The following is a 22,886-nucleotide window of genomic DNA, read 5'->3' as shown; positions in this document are numbered from 1 at the left end:
ATTGGCTACTGTGAGAAGGCGGAGCCAGCAAAGGGAGGTAATAAATTTATCTGGCAGAGCCGTAGATGCGTCCAGGGTATAGTGGAGACTTATCGGAACGTATACCCTGGAGATATTGAGGATGTCCCAGTCACATCACACCCTCTTTCTACTTGCGGAAATACTACAATCTCAGTTCCACTAACTTCATATCATCGGGCTTCATTTCCAATTCTCACTTTTCAAACTGTCTCTTTCAGTTAGCAGGTAGTAATTCAAACGTTTGAACTTAAAACTTTGCCGATACCGGGACGCGTCAGGTTGAGTTCTTCCACCCTGATTCGCCGACCGATGTTAGCTTGGTTGACTGACGGCTGTTTGGGGGTGCTGTCTGCTGATTGGCTAATGGTTTGGTAGGCGTGTCATTTTATGTAAATGAGTCACCTGAGTCATGTCACGCCATTACCGAATTCTTACACCGAAAATGTTAATCGGTGGTAACAAAGACATCTGTTTCGATGAATGTGATTATGTTTAAAGAAAATATTGTTGAAAGGGTATAGTATTTGTTGCTGAATTTAATTATAAGGATTGGCTGTGTATTTCTTTCGTTGCCTTGAAGTATGAAACTAAAAACCAATGTGCAAACGGTAGCGGATTCTTACAAAAGTTTGCACATTGGTTTTTAGTTTCATACTTCAATGCAACGAAAGAAATACACAGTCAATCCTTAAGTAGACTGTGGTGTTGGAGAGTAATAAACAGAAACAGAAACAAACTCGCATCCGTGAAATAATATTTTTATTTAACTCGTGAAAGATTTAATATCAAACGAGCAAAAGCTGGTTAGATACCAAATCACTTTCAACGCGTTTAATAAAAATGGCATTACACGGAAGGTCGATTAGTATCCTCGATTTACATTAATATCAGCTTACGACTATCTTAGCGCTAAGGTAACCGCAACTCCCATGTGATCTATGAGTGACAAACATCCCGCCTTTCAAAATCCTGTAAACAAACTTAGCACTACGATCTTGTACGTCTCTTAAGATACGAAAGTTACGATCAAGTTATGATGATCGTAAGCCTGTGGTAGAAACATTGGATCCGTTCACCTTTGCCCGAAGACTCTTTGTAGAACGGACCCAGGAACAACATACGACCGACCGATTTGCGACACCAAATTGAAATACAGCACAAACCTCAAACACATCTTTTGGTGTTTATTATAAATATGTTCAGTTCGACAAAATGTATAACATTTATGGTTATCAAAATCTGTTAAATGTGTAATTTCCTTAAAATTAGAATTACATGATTAAAGTATATTGACATTTCACTAACATTTAGCACATATTGGTAGACTATATGATGATATTGCAGTGGATTCAGCTACAAGAAAGACTCTTGCTCATCTGGTCCTAACGTCCTTGCCACATTTACAACATCAAGGATTGTCTTCATGGGTCTGCCAAACCTCGACCCCCGTGGAGGACTGGTACTAGTAGGTTGGCCATGCTGAACATTCAGACTCTCCACCAGGAGACTCAATCTCCGAGCTTTCATCTTTCCGACATCCACGCGTGGAGATTCCCGTTCAGCGGACGACCTGCTGCCGTCTTTCTCCTTACCAATGCTGCCAGTATCCCTGATTGAGCTGCGACGTTTACTGGTCTCTGTTGGGATGTTTCTTCCAGAGTGGTGGCTGGGAAACTGGCCGAGCTTCGGTGGCGAGACTGAGGCGTCTCCGATTGCTGACTCATCCTCGAACTTGCGTTCAGGTCGAAAGTGTCCCTTTGGTTTGGGTATCATGACACGAATCCCGTGGGAAATGGAAAAGTGGATCCGCATTGATTCATCATCGTGAGCTGTTGGAAAAAGGTGAGCTACAGTGAATGTTTACAACATTATCCATATATCTCACAATGTGTGTTTGTTGTTGGGCGGTGGAGTAGCTTTGTACCGCTTAAAAACGGCGTTCGATGGGCAGATAGGTGTATAGACCCTATCCTAGTACTATATAAAAGGAAAGGAATGTAACGTAGAAACCTACCCCTCCTCGATCAAAGTTACATGTCACCGTGTAAAATATTGTTAAGGCCCCGTCGAGGCGAACGGATCGAAAGCCAGATGATTTTCCTACAAAATAAACTATAAATGCTCACAATCGGATCAAGGATCTGTCCAATTCCCTCATACGTGGAACCTTGACCTATAGTCTGTGGGCGAGTATGATTTACGCCACATTTAGCAATAGTCCAGCAATATCCCGGCTAAAGCCACAGAAATGGGCTTCACACACTGTATGCACGTTTGGAATCAAACCCGGTTCTTGACGTGACGAGTGAACCATTAGGCTGCCCTTACCTTGATCTGGAACTGCAATACAGCCTGAAGACATGACTGAAGTGTGTTTGCACATAGCCGATGCATGGCTTGAGAGTATAGTTAACCAGTACGTCGCATGGACCCCCATTGACTCTCACCTTGTATTTTGTAGTCCTTCACCGTGGCTTTGGTGTAGTCGATTTTGGTGGCGTGGCCATGGTGGGGGCTGGAATATTCTTCTCTCATTTCCTCTTCTTCAATCCGACGCAACATCTCATGGGCGTCAACCTTTTCCAGCCACTCTACGGAAAACCTGTATCATACAGAGGAAACATATTGTGTCAAGCAACTCTGAGGAAAACCTGTTATATGCACCAACTCCCGAAGGCAGCTGTTGGTGACGGGCCTGTCGCTGTATATGGACTTACTTTTTCCAGAAGTGGTACAGGATGGGGAAGAGCAGAACGCACGCCTCGTGGAAGAGGCCTCTCTGAGGCCCAGCAATGGCGATACTGGCAGTGATGGAAGCGGCAAGGTCGTTGGGTATGTTCACCTGAAATAGAGAAAACACCGAGTGAGGGAGTGTCTGTTGTCTAACGCCGCACTCAGTATTACACCTATATGGCTTCGATTGGTAAATAATCAAATCTGGACCAGCGAATCCAGTTACCAAAATCGTGAGCATAGAAATGCACAATTGGGTTACGATGAAACGTGTCAAACAAGTCAGTCAGCCTTACCGCCTCATACCACAAGAATTATTTCTAAGCTGGCGCGATATTCATAAAGAAATTAAGATTTTTCAAACTTAAGTTCTTTATGAATATCGCACCTGGGTAAAAACGTAATCCCTTTTCTGTCATTCGAATACACTTGATTTTTCAATTTTAAATGAACCATAAGGATATATAACAAAAAGCGTCTTTTACCTATCGCCCGTAGTTTATCAGACTAGAATAAGTATTTTGAAGAATGGTAGACATTGTAAGTTATAAATTTTGGACGAAATTATAGGATATTAAACGAGCTTCCCCTTTCATATCAAGTTTATGTCCCGAGTGAAATAATTTGGGTTTGTCACGAGCTTTAGCGAGGGACGTAAACTTGATATGAAAGGGGAGCGAGTTTTGTATCCTATTTATTACCCACGTTCTAAAAAGTGAAAATATCGTTAAAATAAAGCAATGTTTTGCTTTCCTAAATAGAACCATGTAACGCGGATTAATACATCATATTGGTGACTGGAATGTCAACCGCTTCACTCCAGGAAAACGTACGCTGCGTAGAGGCAATGTATTTCCTATACGGCGCCAAATCACAAGAAAATAAATAAATTAAGACAGAATCAAGTCGTTAGTAAAATGTAATTCTTTCCAGTTGAGGATTTGTTTTCAAAAGCAATAATGTAATTCATCAAAACGCTTGCGAAGTGTAAATATTTTGAACTTGACTACGTGACCTAAATCTAGCCTGAACGTCAGTCGGCCATCACTGTCGGGCTAGTCGTCATGTTGAGAAGTGTTCCCTAAGAAGAAGATTCTGGGAAGCATTTAATTAGGAGCGCCAAACTCAACCGCAAAGATGAATGTGAATAACAGGGAACTGTATGTCTCAAATCGTTGAGCATAATGTTCTTCATCGGAGGACGAGTTACTTTAAATAATTCGGCGACGCCATGCGCAGGATGCCAGTGACGCCTTCTCATCTCAGCTTGGAATTCCCACTTGTCGAGATTCGATGTTTATGTTGAAGACTCCAACGAAAATTGGGTCTGAAAACACAGCCTACAACCTCGAACGAAGACGATTTCAAGTCTAATGTGTTCAGATTCTGGGAAGTGCTTTCGCCCCCTACATAAGAAACCACGGGAGGCATGGCAGTGACAATATGTTTGCGCGGGAGGCACAGTGGCAGTGATAGAGATACAAGAGCGCCGCTCGTCCTTTGATGTTGTGTGTTACTGTGCAGTCCTGACAACATACACGCAGAAAGTATTCAATCTCTTGATAACATTCACAACTCTTCCAACCAATTGTCCGTCAATTTTGACGAAATCAATCACTTTTACGGGCGACGCCATATTTGTTTACACTCATGAGAGGGCTACTGGACGTATTTGTTTACATATTTTTATAGATTGTTTTATTTTCGTTTTTATTACAGAAACTTGAAACTCATAGATTTGAAAATAATGCTTGTAACCACAATAAATGAAATAAATTTTATCTAATTCCATAGACGTGTTTTCGTTTTACAAATTACATGCTCAGGTGTGAAAACTTGAATGAAAATCATGAATGGAATGGGTGATGAATGTAGTACCAGTAATGTCAAAGTTCACGTATTAGCCAATCAAATCACTCGAAGGTGTTACGACACATATGAAACACCTTTACGAAGTACCACGTGGGTACTAATCTGCATTATCCCCCACCTGCACGCGAGGCGGAACGTCTGACGCCAGGAAGCAGGTGACGATAGCCTCAACCTTTTCCAGAAGCGTATCGTTGTCCTCCTTGGTGTAACAGCCGGACTGGACTACACTGTCCACCTGTTGCCTGAAGCTGAGGACGAGTACAGTCACAGTGAGAGTGGTTAAAGCGTCCTGTCGTCACGCATAAGCCCCGGGTTCGATTCCCACATGGGTACATTGTGTGAATCCCATATCGGGTGCTCCCCCCGCACGGATTTTGCTAAAAGTGGCGTAATATTCCACTAACTCTCGGACACAACTAGCTGGGTTAATGCCTCCAGTACGAATAGCACACCAACATCGGGGTTGCACACTTAGCAGCATGCTGGGAATCGAACACGAGACTTCACGGCGAAACGAACGAACACATTAGCTATTATGCTACGTTCTACCTACAAATTATCAGAGTACAGTCATGAGTACAGACACAGATGACTTTGTATCCGAAGACATTGTTACTACTGTACATCTCGTCAACTGTTGCCGTGGAAGGATGTTTCAATTGACAGACCCTACCAGAAACCTGACTAAACATGCACTGTAAATAATATTCGATACGCACAACGTCAAAGCAAAGAAAACCATTCAGAAACATATTCAATTAGGCATAAAAGACAATACAGTGTTAATGTAGTCCGTTTTTAGCAATATTCCAATAATATTGCAGGGTACACCACAAATGGGCTTCACAAACTAAACTCCTGTAGAGAATCAAACCCGGGTCTTCTGCGTGATCAGCTGAAGTTTCAACCTCTAGGACATCGACCCCACAGTACGAAAAATGGAAAATGTGCTGGCAGACTATACAACTTGAATGATTCCGTTAATCGCTAAGCGAACATGCACCGGCCATGATATTACTAAGACCCTATTCAATGGGTGTACAACCCAACTCACTAAGCGGACTGGCAAACTTAGCAAACCTTGGAACCGGAAGCTGGAAGGGGTATTGGAAGCGAAGAACAATTTGATAACCCACGAGTGGAGCTTAAATTGTTGAATGAAACATATTTTACGTGTGTAATTATTAAATATAAGGTTCGAAATTTGAGAGCGCAGGCATGTCAGGAAATGGTGTCAACCTCAGATGGCGGCGATATTGTATTTTTTTAAAATACTTTGCCAATCTTCGCTCGCACATAGGAAGACTGGTCATTTTTCTCTGTTGCACAACACTCTTTTGCACTACAATTTGCCTGTGCTTCTTAACATGACATGATTAACTGCGGGTTAGATGTCACCATGTGTTTTTGAAAACTAGTAGGAATTCTGTTATGTCGGTTCGGTGCGAGAAGAAAGCACTACGTACTGATACAGGTCTTTGCTGAAATCCAGTGGAGCTGGCAAACCTAGAAACATAATCGTGGGGAACCGAGTTTCAAACTCTAAAGACGCAACTCTGCATCCCGAACTGCCTCGCTTTAGACCATTAACTATCTGTTCATTTCCATCCAGACCTGAACGCGGGGTCCATGGAAACCTACTTGGTCAACTACCAAGGAGAACTAAAATCTTGAAATTCAACAACACTTAATGGGGTTTCTATGGAAACGTACAGGTTGACCTCTTGCCAGAACTGAAGGTCTCTGGGCAGCTTGTTGATGACGACGACCTTGTTGCGGAGGACGACCCGGGTCATGGTGGACAAGGGGGAGTCGAAGTTCAGGTCACGGCCCCGAGGGTTTACCTCACGTGTTTCCATCAGCTCTGCAAAAGCCGGATTCCTCAGATTAATTTTTTGTCCATTTTTGCTGGACTTGGTTTTCACCTTTGTCAAACAAGGCACCCAGAGAATCCAGGTGAGTTATAACCTCATGAGGTCCACTGCGCATGGCATATAAAATAATCAATTCCTATAAATGTGTGGTATGCCAGTGAATAGTTTGGTTTGGTTTGGTTGTCTAACCCTGCACTCAGCAATATTCCAGTCTGGACCAGACAATCCAACGATAAACAGCATGAGCATCGATATACGACATCGGATACGATGACATGTCAACCAAGCCAGCGAGTCTAACCATCCGATCACATTGGTGTCTTACGTCAAACATGGGATACTGACCACCATTGCTCGTGTCACTGCGAGGATTAAAAATTTTTTGGTTTAAAATATGAAAATGAGACGGCCCCGACTTGAAATTCTTCACAGTAAAACATATCTAGATTTTCATATTTAAAAAATAAAATCATTAATCCTCGCAATGACACGAGCGCCTGTGATGCTGACGATCCATTCTAACCGGTGTCTCCATGGGAACACAATACATTCATACACTAATGAAAACACACACACGTGCAGAGGTATACACCTAAAGATAGTGTATTGTTCACCCAGTGCCGGGATGTACTCACTCTCAGCAGAAGAAAGCCTGTCCAGTTCTCTCTTCAAGTAGATCTCGAACAGCTGGACCTCTATCTGGTTGCGCATGCTCCGCATGAAGTCACGAATAACAGACACGAAGCCAAGCCACAGATGAAACTGGAAGACAAAATATTTCCAACTTTTTATTCAACAAAACAATAAAAGTAGACTATGACACGTGAGTATATACGAGAAGAAAGAAATGCGAGTAAGGTTTTGCATGGTTTTCAGCAATGTTTCAGCAATATCATGGCGTATACGTAGGACACCAGAAGCGTACGCTTTGCACATGAAATTGTATCTATGTAGGTTTTAAGCATAACAAGGGAACGATTTTGCCAGGAGGCCACCCCACCGTCTTGTCATCACAGTAACCAACAATGCAGTTGCCCTCTGCAACTATCGGAAACATGTTCCACTCGGTGTGGTGGCTGTCTGATGACTGCTGTCCTACCGTTTTTCTCTGCGGCTTCTTCCTGGGCTTCCATTCCATCATCAGTGGCGAGATGTCTTGCTGCGAGACTTCGATCATAGAGGGCGCTGATTCCCGAAGCTCTGAATCTATTGGGAACGTCTCCAAATATCCCGGGAACCTTCCGTGAATAAATGAATAGTTAAGTGTATACGAGCATCGCAGCAGTTTGATGAAATTAACTTGGCTACGATCCTAGCGAACAGCAGTTTGTGCACCAAGCCATTGGAGGACGATAAACAACTCGCGTAATCTAGTCATGACCAGCGGCCACTTAGAGTCCTAATCCACGTCCGAGTGTTATACTTCTCATGAAAATGCGGGTTAAACCGGTCGTCGGCAACCTACGCTGGTAGTAAGATACGACTACGGGATCGGGTGGTGAGGCTATAGCTGACCTGGTTGATGTCATCGTATCCGAAAATGCTTATATCGATGTTCATGATGTTGATCAATGGATTGTCTTCAAGTCTTTGAAGGGCATTTAGAAGTGAAATACATAAGAATGAAGATTTTATGGATATCAACTTCTTTATATGAGAACACAACGTTTCGGAGTTAATGCTTACTCCCTCATCACCTGAGTAAGCATTAACTCCGAAACGTTGTGTTCTCATATAAAGAAGTTGATATCCATAAAATCTTCATTCTAATGGATTGTCTTGTACGGAGTCGATTATTCACCGACCGCCGCCAAATAGCAGGAATATTGCTGAGAGCGACTTTAAACCACAAATAAACCATGTTAGGTGTTTTTACAAGAATCTGGGCGACCAAGCCTATTCTTGCCTCTATTCTTCTGACCAGACAAGCAAACAAGACGGCCCAGGAGGAGAATTGTGTTCCATAGGCATTTGAAAATATGATCGGTATACTTTTTAATGATCATCCTGTTTTATCTATATTATGTAGTTCTCAATGATCCACAAAGCGTCTCTAAACTCTATAGTTTATCACTGGATTACGCCAAGAGCGCTTTGTGGATCTACCAAGTCTTACAATTCCTCCGCCCAGACTGATCTTCTTCCAACCTACCATGCAGACTCCAGCGTCCAGCGCAGCGATGACATCACTGCCACAGGCTAATTTGCATATCACATGACCAGACTTTTCTCTTGTTTGTAAACAATCGCACATATTCATAAATAAGCATAGACTGACATAACGCAAGCGATTCGGAGCGGGTTTCCCATTGTTCTACACTGTTACGTAAGTATTCTTGTACAGCTGCGACAATAAGGTTTACCACAATACATATTTTTTTATTTTAAACCGGCTGCATCGTTTGCTCTCCAGAAGCCTTCGATGACAGCACGTGGAGCCGTACAACCCATGTAATAAGGGATCGTTACGCAAATTGAAATAGTGTTACACGTTTTTGGATATTTTCTCAGTGAGACTGAAAACATTTAACAATGATGTCTAATTAGATGTTTAGATACATCAAATATAAAAAACACTTACAAAATATGTACATTATATTGAATGGATTGTGTAAGATATGACGAATCGTCACATCGTTCTGGCCTATGGTAAAGGTGCTATGGTTTGCCGCGTGGAACTCTGGGTGGGAGTGTGCTTACCACTTCCGTTCCATCATCCGGAAGATGCTAGCCTGCGCGCACACCATCATGCCGGCTGTGACGTTTTCCATATAAGGGATCTGTTTGATGACCTCGTCAGTGCAGTCTAGGTTCAAGCCTGTCATAGAACGAAATAAGTACGTGAACGTATTTGTTCGATTCTGAATGTTTATCCCTCCCTTTTTAGCATATGTAAATGGTTGTTATGAATCCAACGGCGCTGAAAGTCCGCTACGGGACGATTGACGTCGAAGTACATTTCTGAATGGTTTTGAGGCTACATTTCCTGTAGGGCTGAATGATCCTGTCCTGTCTGCGACAAACCAAATGCGTGCCACATTTCGTACAAAGTCCATGTTCATGCTAAGCCTATGGGCTGAATACCCTTTTCAATGCTACTTCGAATACCAGAGTATAAGTCCCACTCACTCACTCATACACTCAAAGGGGTTGGTGACAATGAATATTTTCTTCAGTAATGATATATTTATTATTAAAATGATATTTTGTCCTGTAAGTTAAGAAACACAGTTCGATCTACCCCCATGTATACAAACAAGGACAAGTTGGACCGGTGCAGAGAACGCGTTTACGAGAAGTAGGCAGTGCACGGCAATGAGCAAACCCATTTGGTTTGTGCAGATATAAGCTAGTGTACGTGCAGTGCATGACGAAGAAATTGATTTCGCGCGTAAGAGTTTTCTGAAACAGGCCATGCGCTTGACCCATCGCACCTAACCTGACGCCACTTCACTCACAATGACAAGAGCCAGTGGGCGGCACTTATACATGCTAATGCTGACTCACTTGTCAGGTCGGTGCACAACCTATCCTTGTTTGCCAGTAATAATGTATAGCCTTGTCCTTAGCTACTACAGTTAAAGCACGAGGACACTTTAGTGAGCTTTGAGTTTTTACACCTTTCATAATATTCCAGCAATTTCCAGTTAGGGGACACCAGAAACGAACTTACTGTACCAATATTTGAAATGGAACCCGGGGCTTCGGTGTCATGAGTGAACGCTTCAGCCACTGGTCTAAGCCACCGCGTTCACTCTTTCACACAAATACATGACCCGTGAAGATCCGGGGTAGAACAGGCCTTCAGCAACCCATGCTTGCCATAAAGGCGACTATGCTTGTCGTAAGAGGCGACTAACGGGATCGGGTGGTCAGGCTCGCTGCCTTGGTTGACACCATGTCATCGGTTCCCAATTGCGCAGATCGATGCTCATGTTGTTGATCACTGGATTGTCTGGTCCAGACTCGATTATTTACAGACTGCCGCCATATAGCTCGAATATAGCTGGAGTGCGGCGTAAAACGAAACAAGCACATTTAATTAATTGCGTTAAATGTATACCTACGTACCATATTTGGCCTGCTTGCCAAAGAATCTCCTGAAGATGTGGTTGGTTTTCATTTGTCTGGCTTTGTAGTTCCCGGTTTCCTTCAGATCCTCCACGGCGCGCCAGAACTGCAGTGGAACCGTCACCTTCCGAGCAGCCAGGAACCGCTTGAAGAACTCATAATGGTTGCTGTTGGTGAGAACCTCCAAGAACGACCTGGAAATGTCACAGAAACATGGGCACGGCGTTCGAACGTTAACTTGGTGGACATTCACTCGGGCCCTAGATTTTCAAGCTTGTCAACCAAGTCAGCGATCCTGACCATTCATCCCGTTAGTCGCCTCTTTAGACAAGCACAGGTTACTGAAGATCCATTCTAACCCGGATCTCCACGAGTCGTGCTCTGCTTGTTAAACAAGGGATTCCGTGTCATCGTACCCTGGCCTGGCGTGAAACCGATGCTCATACTTTCAATCACTTTGCCACGTAAGGCACCATGTTCGTGGGTTCGAATCCGGTGCTCGTAGCTTTCACCAACGTGGTAAACGTCTCACACCTTCCACTCACATTCAGGTGAGAAGCCATATGACCAGAATACTGTTCAAAGCGGCCTTTAGTCCAACTCACTCACTCACTCTAGTCTTGACATATAAATAGAGAGGCAACTAACAGGATCAGGTGGTTAGGCTCTTTGACCTGGCTGACACAAGTAATCGTAACCCAACTGCACAAATCGATTCTCATGCTGCTGATCACTGGGTTATCTCGATTATTTATTGACAGCCGCCATAGAGCTAGAATAGTGGTGAATGCGGCACAAAACTAAACTCACTCACATATGTACAGGCCAACATAACTAACATCGGTTTGAGATATTCTGGAATTGAAAACTTTGTCAACCTGCTTGATCAGAAGTTTGTTCAAAATGTTTAGATTTAGAAGGAAGAAGTTTGATTGGTCAGTAAAATGTACCTTGGTTTAAATGGCATGTTGAGTATGACGCCATTCCTTCTGATGACCAGTCTGTTACCCCTCGGGCCAGTATGGACGTTGTCGGACGTCGAGATGCTGATCTTAGGCAGTAAGACCTTCTTGGACACTTGGATGGTACTGATGTTGATCTTCCCCGGATGCAGCAAACGCCTCAGGTGGTCTGACAACATAGCGAGGTGAGGTGTGTGAGCGAGTGGGTCTTCGGTGTGACGAGCAAACGCTTTAACCAGAGAGCTACCCCAGCGCTCGCGGCGACAAAATCAAGAGTGTAAGAGTGCTTGCGTGCGTGCGTGCGTGCGTGCGTGCGTGCGTGCGTGCAGTATCACTTAAAACCATGCTGCAGTTTCACATGGATACAAAGAGTTAAATTATCTATGACGAGGCTAATTCGAGACATTTACCAACTAAAGCGGTTACCGTTAACGTTTATAACGAACTGACGGATATGACGAACTGTGTTCTATCATGGTCCCGGCCACTTGATGTTATTTCAGTTCAAATTCGTACAACGAAATACGGTTATAATACATTAAAAGTAGTGATCCCTTCGAATTCGTTATACCAGTAGTAAACTCCACTTGCATTTGACCCGTGAAGATCCTGGGTAGAATTGGTCTTCTGCAACCCATGCTTGACACAAAAGACGACTATGCTTGTCGTAAGAGGCGACTAACGGGGTCGAGTGGTCAGGCACGCTCACTTGGTTGACACGTCATTGGTTCATAATTACGCAGATTAATGGTCATGCTGTTGATCACTGGAATGTCTGTTTCAGACTCGATTATTTACCAACCGCCACCATATAGCTGGAATATTGTCGAGTGCGGCGTAAAACTGAACTCACTCACTCAATCTACTTGCGTTTGGTTTCCATGGGTAATGATTGGATGTTCTCTCTTCATTGCAAAACTGTTTAAAGAAATTTTAAACCCAGTTCGCTCACTCACTCACTCACGTATTTTCGTATCCATATGTTTAAACACAGTTTTGGGACATAAGCATTTCACAGGGGCACTAAGAACCGGTGAAGTCCTACCTTGTCTGACGATGTCGGCTGGGCCGAGGTCGAGACTGCCGAAGTTGCTGTTGACGGTGTATACAAGATCCGCCACCGTGCACGTGGGATTCATCGTGTAACCTGTGATCGGGAGATTGAAATACTTTAAATCTATGTTCGCGGTTTAATTCCCCATAATGACAAAAGTTCAAAACTAAATTGTTCGACTGAGTGAGTGAGTATGGTTTTAGGTTGCTTTTATCAATATTCCATTAAAATCATAGCGGGGGACACTAGAAAAGGGCTTCAAACATTGTACCCATTTTGGGGAATAGAACCCAATGGATGTGACGAGCGATCGCTTTAACCACTAGGCCACCCCACTGCCCCTTATTTGACTGACGGTACCAGCGCCATGATCATCTTGTTCAGGTCATGACATTACCAGGCACTTGATCGGTGCTCATGATGTCAACCACTTGACCGAGAGGGGATATCGCTTTCTAATCTTCAAGTTCACGAAAGGAAAAAGCGATGGAACAAGAAGTATCCTGCCTCGTTTTATCGCTTTCCTGTTAGCCGTATTTGAAAGCGATTTCTTTCTCGATCATTGTTCTGGATAAACGGATCGTGGAATGAACCGTGAGACAGTAGTGCCGCAACATGCAGATTAACCTAGAAGCAATGCTTGAAGAATACAGTCCTCATTTGACAATCACTAACCGTCTACTGATGAAATAACCGTTTGTTCCAATGCCTTTGTCCTGTGTTCTTCGCCGAGGGGTTTCACGTAGACGTTGTCGTATGGGGGCAGGGGGGAGGATGAGTCAGAGCTGCATTCGCTGTCCACTTTACCCTGAACACGTTGACGTGCGTCCGCAAAGTACAGAGGGTCTGTGTCCCCAGTTGGAACCCGAACTCGTGGCACAGGTGACTGAAGGCTATTCACAAACAGCATGAACCGTTTGCCGCACTGGAACAGATGGACGTCACCATCTGACACAGAATGTTGTTTTATGGTACAATCCCTTATTTATTATTTATTTATTTATTTAATGTTGCAGTATTCCTGCTTCATGACGGCTTTCTGTAATTAAGCGAATTTGGGTCAGACAATTTACATCGCTTAACAATAATATGTAAATTCTCCCGTCTAATACCCCATAAATATTAATTTATTTTTAAGCAACGATGCACATTTCGGGAAGAGTCTTATAGTTCTGTTCGTACCTACCGCGGCTCTGACGAACTTCCGTCTATCAATCTTAGCATACTTCTTCCATGAAATATTGAGACTCTGAAAGATATATTATCTGTTTGCTTCAGTTCCGGTGTCTCGCGCACCTGTTGGAGTTCACTATACGACGATAACAAACTAAGGGAGAACAGGGATTACTTTCATGGAGGACGTTATTTTAACCATGTTTCAAAGAAATATATGAGAGTAAACAGGGAACACGGGTGGTGGATAACGCTGTTTCAATTAGCCGTAAAGACTGAAGAGTTCCACAGATTGTGAGTTCCTATCCCGAATGAGCCAAGAGCTGTCAGCATCAAACTTCGGTAGTTTTTAATTTGTACGGCATGCTCTTAAACTTTAAGCAATTACATATATGAAATAATGATGAAAGCGACGTCAAACCAAACTCACTGGCAAACGTTTTTTACGACTACCGTAAACTGACCACGGGAAGAATTTCGGCAGTTCGAGATTTAATTCACTGACCATGTTGCGTTAACCAATTGTCATCTTCCTATAACACAACCATTTGACTTTTGCTTTGGCTTTTCATTGTTTAACGCTGAACTCGGCAACATCCCTGCAATATGGCGTCGATCTGGCATCGATCTACGGAACTCACATCTGTCACTGTCAACCAAGTCATCTGACCACCCGATTCCCTTAGTCGCCCGTTACAAGCATAGATAGTAAATTCTAATCCGGATTTCACTGATCAGACAAGAACCATTTGATCATACATGACTACTTACACTGGAAACGATGTCGTGTGCGGAAAACAACAGCGACTCGTCATCTCCACGCGAGAGAGTGTCCAACAACGCCATTTTGAGCCCCTCTGAGAAAATAGCTTCATCATCAGATGACAAAAGGTATCGTTCCGCCAGCTTCCTTGCCATGACCTTCCTACTGCTGTTACCGTGGCTGTCCAGCTTGTCGTCCGTCCTCAAATAACTCCTCACGTCTTCCCAGAAGTTGAGGTAGTTAATGTCGAGAATCAGATTCTTCCTCTGAAGAAACTGCAAGAACGGAAACCCAGCGAGGTTGTCTGAAACAAGCGCGCACAGGATGCGATTACTCACACGCGGAGGGTTTGTCCTGTGATCCCTCCGCCCTAAAACATAGGTCTTAAGAAGAAGCGACATGTTCCCCAGTTTCTTTGGGGTTATGCTGGACAGAACCATTCGACTGAGACTGTTGTCCGACATCTCAATGCTCGATGTTTCCCGTAGCAGATTCGACACAGACGACCCTGACGGAGTTCTCGTGCTGTTGTCGAAGTCGTCTCCGCGTGAGGGTGAGGTCCACTCCCTGCATGGACTATCTGGGGTGACAGTGCCGTTGCCGTCATCGTCATCTGCCCAGGATACCGCTGACCAAGGTCTGGACACAGAGTAGCTCTCTACTTCGGTAGTGGTCTCTTCAGGAGGTTTTATGGGTGCTCCTGTATACAAGTTATCATTATATTTAATGTATGTACAAACAAATGTTTGCCACTAATGTGGCAATGTCCCCCACCGCTAAGAAGAAATATTTTTAACATATTTACTACTTGTTATTTTTTGGTCACATAAAAGACTCCTGTCAACATAACTGAAGACACTGGGTGCAATGAGATATCGCGTTTACATAAGTTCTGAAAGTGGTCAAAGTGTCACGGTGACCTTCAACACAAGGTTAGCTTTACCCAAATCGACTGGTGTCTGCATAATCCCCTATGTAGGCTGTAACCAAATTTGAAGACACTGCAGTTTATGTGATAGAAAGAATCGGAACGTATTAATAAGCGATATTCCGGCAATAGCACAGCGGGGGACGCCAGAGAACAAAATGAGTTTCACACATTGAACCCATGTAGGGAATCGAACCAGGGTTTTCGGCGTAACGAGCGAACGCCTTAACCACAAGGCTACCCTAACCCAACCCCACACAAGGCAAAAGATGTAACATAAGTAATAGCTAAAATCCAATGATCTTAAATCCAAAATTCGTCTCAACCAAAATAACAAGGTGACTGGGTGTTGACACAGCAACACTCACAGGGGGAAAACTCTGCCTGTGCTCAACCGGATGTTGGCCGTCGTCAGCTACCCTTTCCCAAATAGACAGAGAAGAGAAGAGAGTGAGTCCCAAACTTTAAAATGTTTGGATATTTCTTAGTAACAAATGTTTATGGAATCGACTTGTCTGATAAGCTGAATGGTCGTGGATTTCAACCCCTATGTGAGTTGACCATGCAACATTATATATGACAATTGAAGCATTTCTTGACACGTCTGTAGCCGCAGAATCGAAAAAGACGAGAAGTCGATTCCTCTCGACGTATTTACACCATTATCAATTGAACTCACGTGACGTATCGTATATTTTTAGACTGAATGAGGTATGTAGCTTCCGTCAATACATACAAACTAAGATATTCACAAAAACAATAACTGTAGTAGTTGTCCATGTAAACAAATCAAGTGTACGGGTTGTTGAAAAAGGACCGTACTGGCAGTTGGTGTCGTCCGATTTATCAACTGGAGGCTGAACCTTGGATTGAACCAAGCAGCTGTGTTCTGAATGTTGTAAATGAATATTTCATCAAAGCTTCTTTAACTACACTGTATCCAGAACATTACAGTACTTTTTTACCTTACAGAAGAATGTAAGTTACATTCTGCCTTTGTAGAACTAAGCATGTTGTCTGATGTCTGGATCCTGCCAATTCCATGGTTTTCCATTCGTTTACAAACAAGAGAAATGTCTGGTCACGTGATGAGCAAACTAGCCAGTGGCAGCGATGTTGTGCTAAGCCATCGCTGCGCCGGAGTTTGAAAGAAAGGGTAGTTGACGGCGGACAACTTCTGGTTGAGCATAGACAGAGTTTACCCACCGGCGAAACTGATGTTGTACTAACATGTTGCTGGTCTTGCAAACTAGACTGTTTTTCTTCATGTCCTTCACATGCTCACCTCCCCAAAGCATTAGTAGGTCCTCTGGTTTTACTTCTCTGGGCTCGCTAAAGTCCGGTGAGGGTGGCGGCAAGCGGGGGTCGTCCTTTTCTGTGACTGACGCGAACACCTCCGTGGGGACACCTTCTGGTTGAGCGAGGACAAACTTGGGGAACATCCTGCGGCATCTGACCATTCTGTCCACCTCGTCAAAACTTAAATCTTCACCCTCACACCTGCTGAAGAGCGGCTGAAAACAAATTCCGTTTGGTTCTACAGAGCTAGGTAAGAATCATTGAATATATTAGTATCAAACAATCTGCCGGTGGTCTTGACATGCGGAGTTACGCCCCGTGGTCGTGTCAAGATCCGATAACCATAGTTCCATATCCCTAATTCACCCTGATTAGCATTCATGGACAGGCAAAACTATACCAAAACTTTCAAAACAACCTACTCATATTTGTGACTGAGTTGGGTTTTGCGCAGTATTGAAACATTCTGTGTGTGCACCCATTATAGCCTCCTAATCCAGATAGGATCTTCAGCATGACCTAACTTCGAACCGACTGCCTGGTTCTTGGTTCAAATAATGTTCGAAGCAAAGATAGCTCCACTCAGTGACTCTACATAACAGATTGCCCACCTTCAGGACTTCCACGCTGGTTGTGTTGAGCACGTGCAGCACGTGCCGAGGGACCCAGTACCCTTTTAGTAGTTCCAGGAGGTGACCTTGAAGCGCCACTAGGGCGTCCTCAGCGTCAATGGAAAACACATCGTCAGAGAACGGCAACCTCGACAGCGTTCCAATGAGCTCAGTAATGTTCTTGTCCAAAATTTCAAAATTGAGTTTCCCTGAAAAAATAATTACTTTAATAAAATCCAAATGGCATACCTGGTTACTGCAGGGCAAAAGGAACGGTACAGACATTGTTTTCCTGCAATTCCTGTTGATAAATTTGAACTGCCCTCAAACATCCAGCAAATCAGTGATTGTGAGATATTTCAAAGTGAACTGAAGTTCGTTGTTGAAACGAACTTATGAGCAACGCGTTCGGGCAAATTTTGGATTTAGACTCAAATGTGAAATTTATTGTTATTAATATAAATCTGGTAAAATAACACGATCTATGGTTGAATAATGTTGTTTAAACATACGTTGGTTCAATGAAGACTGGGGCCAAAACCATGTGTGAACTGTAACTTTGTACCGAAAAAGAAATTTATTGATTTTCAAATTTAACATGTGTAAGACAACCATCAGCAGTTGTGTAGTTTGCGAAATGTTGGTGACTGTGTTGTTTTCCGTCTCTTTTTGTGTTTGTTAAATAAACAAAACTATGTACAAGTATTGCTGAAGAGTGTGCCAAAGTGCCAGTGCATTTTGTCTATTGAAGATCCCTTATATTTTCCAAGAAGATCAAACGTGTAATGTCAGCTACAATGAATCGTTCATTTTGCCGTCCTGTGTATGTCAATGGACCTAAATGTGTGGTATATTCTATAAAAAAAAATAAATAAATAAAATAATATTATTTCCATATATCTTGATTTATATGATTTGGTCACTTTGTACCATAAAGAGCGAGATTTTTCTTGTTTCCATTTAGATCCTGTGGTCCACCGTCGGCGATGTACAACCTATTGATTCGTTGAAACTGTCGTCGTCGACGAATGGGGTCGGTGGTTCGCTTCAAGATTTCAATGTCTAACCAGCAGTTGTAGACTCTCTCGCCATTGGTGCCGCTCATAGACTGGCGGAAGAGCTGCGTCCCTACCATGTGACTCAAAAGGTTCACCGTGAACACTCGCGTCACCTCGGGTGTCTCCGGCTGATCTGAAAGTGAGATTGTGTTTCAGAAAAAGCGTCAGAATTACGTTGTCTTTTTATAAGTGGGAGGTAATGCAGTGCAGCGCTTAAAGCGTTCACTCTTCACACCGTAAAAGCAGGGTCGGTTTTCGATGTGGGTACCACGTGTAAAGCCCATTTTTAGACATCTATTTGCCATCAAAACTGTTACTAGACTAACTTAGCGAGATAGTTTTACTCCGCACTCAACTATATTCCAGCGAAATAGCGGCGGTATAAACAAGTATGCAAGTGTGTAAAACTATATGCAAGTTTATGTGTCTAAAATATGTCCAAGTTATGGTTTAATATTTTATCAAGAAGAGGGGTTTTTTTCATAAAAAATGATCTCATTTGTTAAATGATCAACTGCGAGAGTCTTACTGCTAGACACATATTAGATGATCCTGCGCACTAAACGCATTTGTGACAAGAGAAGCGGTACAACGAATTGGGCGAGTACATTTGGCTGCTACAGGTAGCTTGACGATTTTGCACGTGCAATACATGCTAACCGTGACATGAAATCAACACCGCATATTCCTTCAAATGATAAGACTGCAATTTCAGGCATAAGATACTGATATTCCACGCTAACCTTTAGTTAAGACGAAGACAAATAGATGATTGGGGCATTGACAAGCATTTTAGATATTCAACAATTTTGTTAAAAAAACCCCAGGAAAATGTCATTTGCTTCGTGAAATGGATCGGTGGTCCTAAACATATTTGCTCAGTATATTGTGTTGATTCAATTCGTTGGGATTGTACCTGTTCCCAAATCGAGTGTGCTATAACAATTCATGCGTGAAACGCACGGGGAAAATGAACTTCTCGATATTTATCAGATAACCTGTCTCCCTCTTGTTTCAAGTGGATCGTTCTGTGGGGCGTTCCCAAGTATGCAAATTGGGGTCATTTGTCAGGTCGTGGATCATCTTATATGTGTTAACCAGTAGGAAAGGTATCTAGGGTATGGCTATTTTATTTCTAAACCATGCTGGGGTTGATGATTGATTATTTGTTATTAAATCATCAGTTTGAAGAGGCCTACTCGACCTTTTCCGTGTGCGTCCTGCACGTGAAATCCAACCTCCCTGAGTCGTGTACACAGCAGGTACTCCGCGTACAAGCGGGTCTTCCGGAAGTAGGGGAACCGCTCCTCTCGCAACCAGTTGATCACGGACCGTCGGTGGATGAACTGGGGACCACAGAGGAAAAGATATTAGAAATCTGTGGAGGTGTTTATGATTTGAAAATATATGGTGAACTCGATATCAGCATCGGCCTCTGATACGCCCTATCCCTTTGCAGGTTCAGTTGTTAAAGCCTAGAGGTATGGTGAGGTCAGCAATCGGATGACAATATTTTATTGTCGAATCATGGGTTCGCGGGACGCTGGCACCGCGAAAGGGACAGAACCTTGGCCCATTTGACTGTCAAGCCGAAAACAACACAGCATAATGCAGGACACTTGCTATGGATGTGCAACTTTATTATTTACAAAGGATGTTTCTGGGCTAATGTTGCAAGCATTAGCCCAGAAGAGTATTCCCCTGCCCACTACTAAATGCCTATCAAACATCTGACAAAACATCGTGTTTTAATCACTTACGTATCGACGGCGGCGGATTGGGGGGTCAAACTCGAACTCTTTTTCCCTGAAGCTATAGATGGCTTGTTGCCCGAACACCTGCACCGTGGAACATCAACACATAGGAGTCACCAATACGTTCACATATAACGAATACATGTGTATCCACACTTATTATAATGTTTTGTATGCAAGGATTATTAGACTAACATGTATTCGCAGAAAACAAAATTACAGGAAACTATACGGTTACGAGAAGACAATTCCTCTTCGACTGTTTTGTTTCTTGGGAGTTTGTTTATCTTACCAACGATCAATCTGTAACCTACTCTCCCCGGATTCTAAATTGGGTCAACTAACTAACTAACTAACTAACTAACTAACTAACTAACTAACTACCTACCTAACTGGGACGCATGCCCCACGCATTTTCAACAAGTTTTTTGGGTTTTTTCTCAGGTGATTCAGTGATTTCATGAAAACGTGATATCAGTGATCATCAATATGCTATTTTTGAAATTCAGCACTATGTCCGATTTTAGCATTTCAAAACATACAGTAATTGACGCTGTGAATCGCGATTTCGTGTTGCGTCAGAAATGTCGCCATTTACGATGAAGCCTATTTTGAAACTAATGTTACTTTTAAGCACTTTAGCTTTGTCTGAGTTGATAGTAGATATGGTATCGAGAAACGGAATTCCCCACAGAATTAAAAAACCATGAAGTAAATGTGTGTGCGTCATATTTTTTTTTAAACATTATCAGACTTCAATGTGAGAATTGAAAAGGAAGGACTTATATGTCCGTCTGGCATCCATGGGGTTAACGTCGTGGTCAGACACATGTTGATGAACTACATGATCACGCCCCATATATAGTCAAATGATTGGTCCGACAAACAAGTGATTGATATCATGAGCAACATTCACAGGGTAGGACGACAAGGAATCGACCCACCCACCTAATCTAACACGCTCTGAGTGACTTGGGCCTATTTCATACCTAGTCCGGTGGGCTATACGGATATACATGTCGAGGTACTCACGGGTAGAGACAGGAACACATTGAAATGGTCGACGAAGGCCTTGTCTTCTAGCAGCAAATCAAACTCATCTAAAGACGGGAGCTCAGCTGGAAGTAGAATCACAACTAGTTATTTACCTTTATAGAACCTACACTCGACAGACAGTTTTCGCTGAGGATTATTAATATTTTGTCCGTTACTCTGCATGAATTCTTTTTGGCTGTCGTCAACTGGGGTATAATGACATGTGCCATCCAAGTAAGCCAACATGAGCACCGGATCATGTTATAGTGACAAGCATGATACGCTGAAGACGAGTTCTAAGACCGGATCTTCACGAGTCAATACTGTTTTAAAATTATGTTTTGCAATAGGAATTCCGTATTGTTACAGGGGAAAATAAACGTTCCTGAATTGTTTTATTGCTATATTTTCTCTTCTCTCCATGTTTTCTAAAATAGCTAAAATGGAATTATTTAGAATGTGTATCATATTAATCATTTAGAGTGTATCATAATAGATACAACACAATCCAAGCAAATGATATCACATAATAACTGACAAGCGAAGCTTCTTCGCCAGTTCAAATATCAAAAGCAAAAGTGAAACCTACTGAAATACATTTACTATGTTGGTGGTTCGATGTTTTCATAAGGTTTAAGTATAAATCAGTGTATTAAAATCCTGCTATTTGAACACAAAATACTTTCGGCCATATTGATAAGGATAATTCACAGGTCCTTCAGAAACAATTTATCGGCCTCTACGATAGTATGGAACTTCGATTTTCGAGTAATATTTGATTACGCTATGTTCGTTTATTTATTGAAATCAAGTTTTAGGGTTATTCAGATTAAACCATACAAATGCAAGCGGGAACACTAACCCTAACTTCTGGGGACCCATAAAGCGCAATCTGCCCAACATAATTTAGACCACACGTAAGTCTTTGGCGACTTACAAAACAAGGAATGGCCTATTTTTGTCAGGTTATATAAGTAGTTAGAGTACGGAGACATATCCTTACAAACTATTATTCTCTTTATCCCAGAATCCAATATACCTTGTAACTATCAGTACGTACCTTCATCCACGGAGACCGGCATGTTTATCAGAAGTCACGTATCCGCCATCTTGTTATAGCATGGGTTGTAGTTAAGTGATGTCATCGAAAATGTTATGACGTCATAATGTGAAGAATAAAGGGATGCGTCATAGGCAAAGAACATCATAATAGCTCTACGTCACAAACAGAATGACTAAAATGTGTTCAACCTAAAGACAGAGAATTTAACCTGAACATAGATGAAGCGAAAAGAATGTTTTCGGAAACGGCCCCATATCAATCTTATGATATCTCATGATAATTCGTTTCATGGTATCAACACGTCTACAGCAGATATGACGTTGTGGCGCTATATGGTGCGAAGAAGACAATGAGGCAAGACGGTGGACATGTCTGGAAATATCAGTGAAAGTTGCCTCCATGCCCCAATCATCATGAAGGTGTTTATTGATCAACTGACAAAAAACGAAACCCAAGTACAATAACAGTGTTATAGAAAGTGATGCCGTTTCGCTAATCATTGTCATAATAATGTACTTTTCGTTTGTTGTTGCTTCTGATTTTGAACACTCCGTGCGGTACATGCGGCTTCGAACATTGTGTATCCTCGGATCACAGGTTTTTGGACGTCGTATA

The 22,886-nt window shown here is 42.6% G+C and overlaps 1 protein-coding gene across 1 annotated transcript; it reads right to left on the bottom strand.

The window, feature by feature from the left end:
* Positions 1-1,374: 1,374 nt before the first annotated feature.
* Positions 1,375-22,290, bottom strand: LOC137257517 (regulator of G-protein signaling protein-like). Its single transcript, XM_067794843.1, has 21 exons — positions 22,269-22,290; positions 21,206-21,291; positions 20,180-20,257; positions 19,624-19,765; positions 18,292-18,552; positions 17,362-17,570; positions 16,737-16,965; positions 14,532-15,223; positions 13,774-13,836; positions 13,263-13,512; positions 12,579-12,680; positions 11,522-11,702; positions 10,572-10,765; positions 9,201-9,318; positions 7,600-7,738; positions 7,136-7,262; positions 6,340-6,490; positions 4,745-4,874; positions 2,739-2,863; positions 2,469-2,623; positions 1,375-1,850 (listed from the first exon to the last, which is right to left on the bottom strand). Exons 1-21 carry the CDS (start codon positions 22,288-22,290, stop codon positions 1,375-1,377), a joined length of 3,930 nt encoding a protein of 1,309 aa, XP_067650944.1.
* Between the last annotated feature and the right edge of the window lie 596 nt (positions 22,291-22,886).

This window comes from Haliotis asinina, chromosome 12 (assembly GCF_037392515.1).
Source record: "Haliotis asinina isolate JCU_RB_2024 chromosome 12, JCU_Hal_asi_v2, whole genome shotgun sequence".
Lineage (NCBI taxonomy): Eukaryota > Metazoa > Mollusca > Gastropoda > Lepetellida > Haliotidae > Haliotis > Haliotis asinina.
The sequence above is the reverse complement of the archived record's forward strand: the minus strand, read 5'-3'. Positions and strand labels throughout refer to the sequence as shown.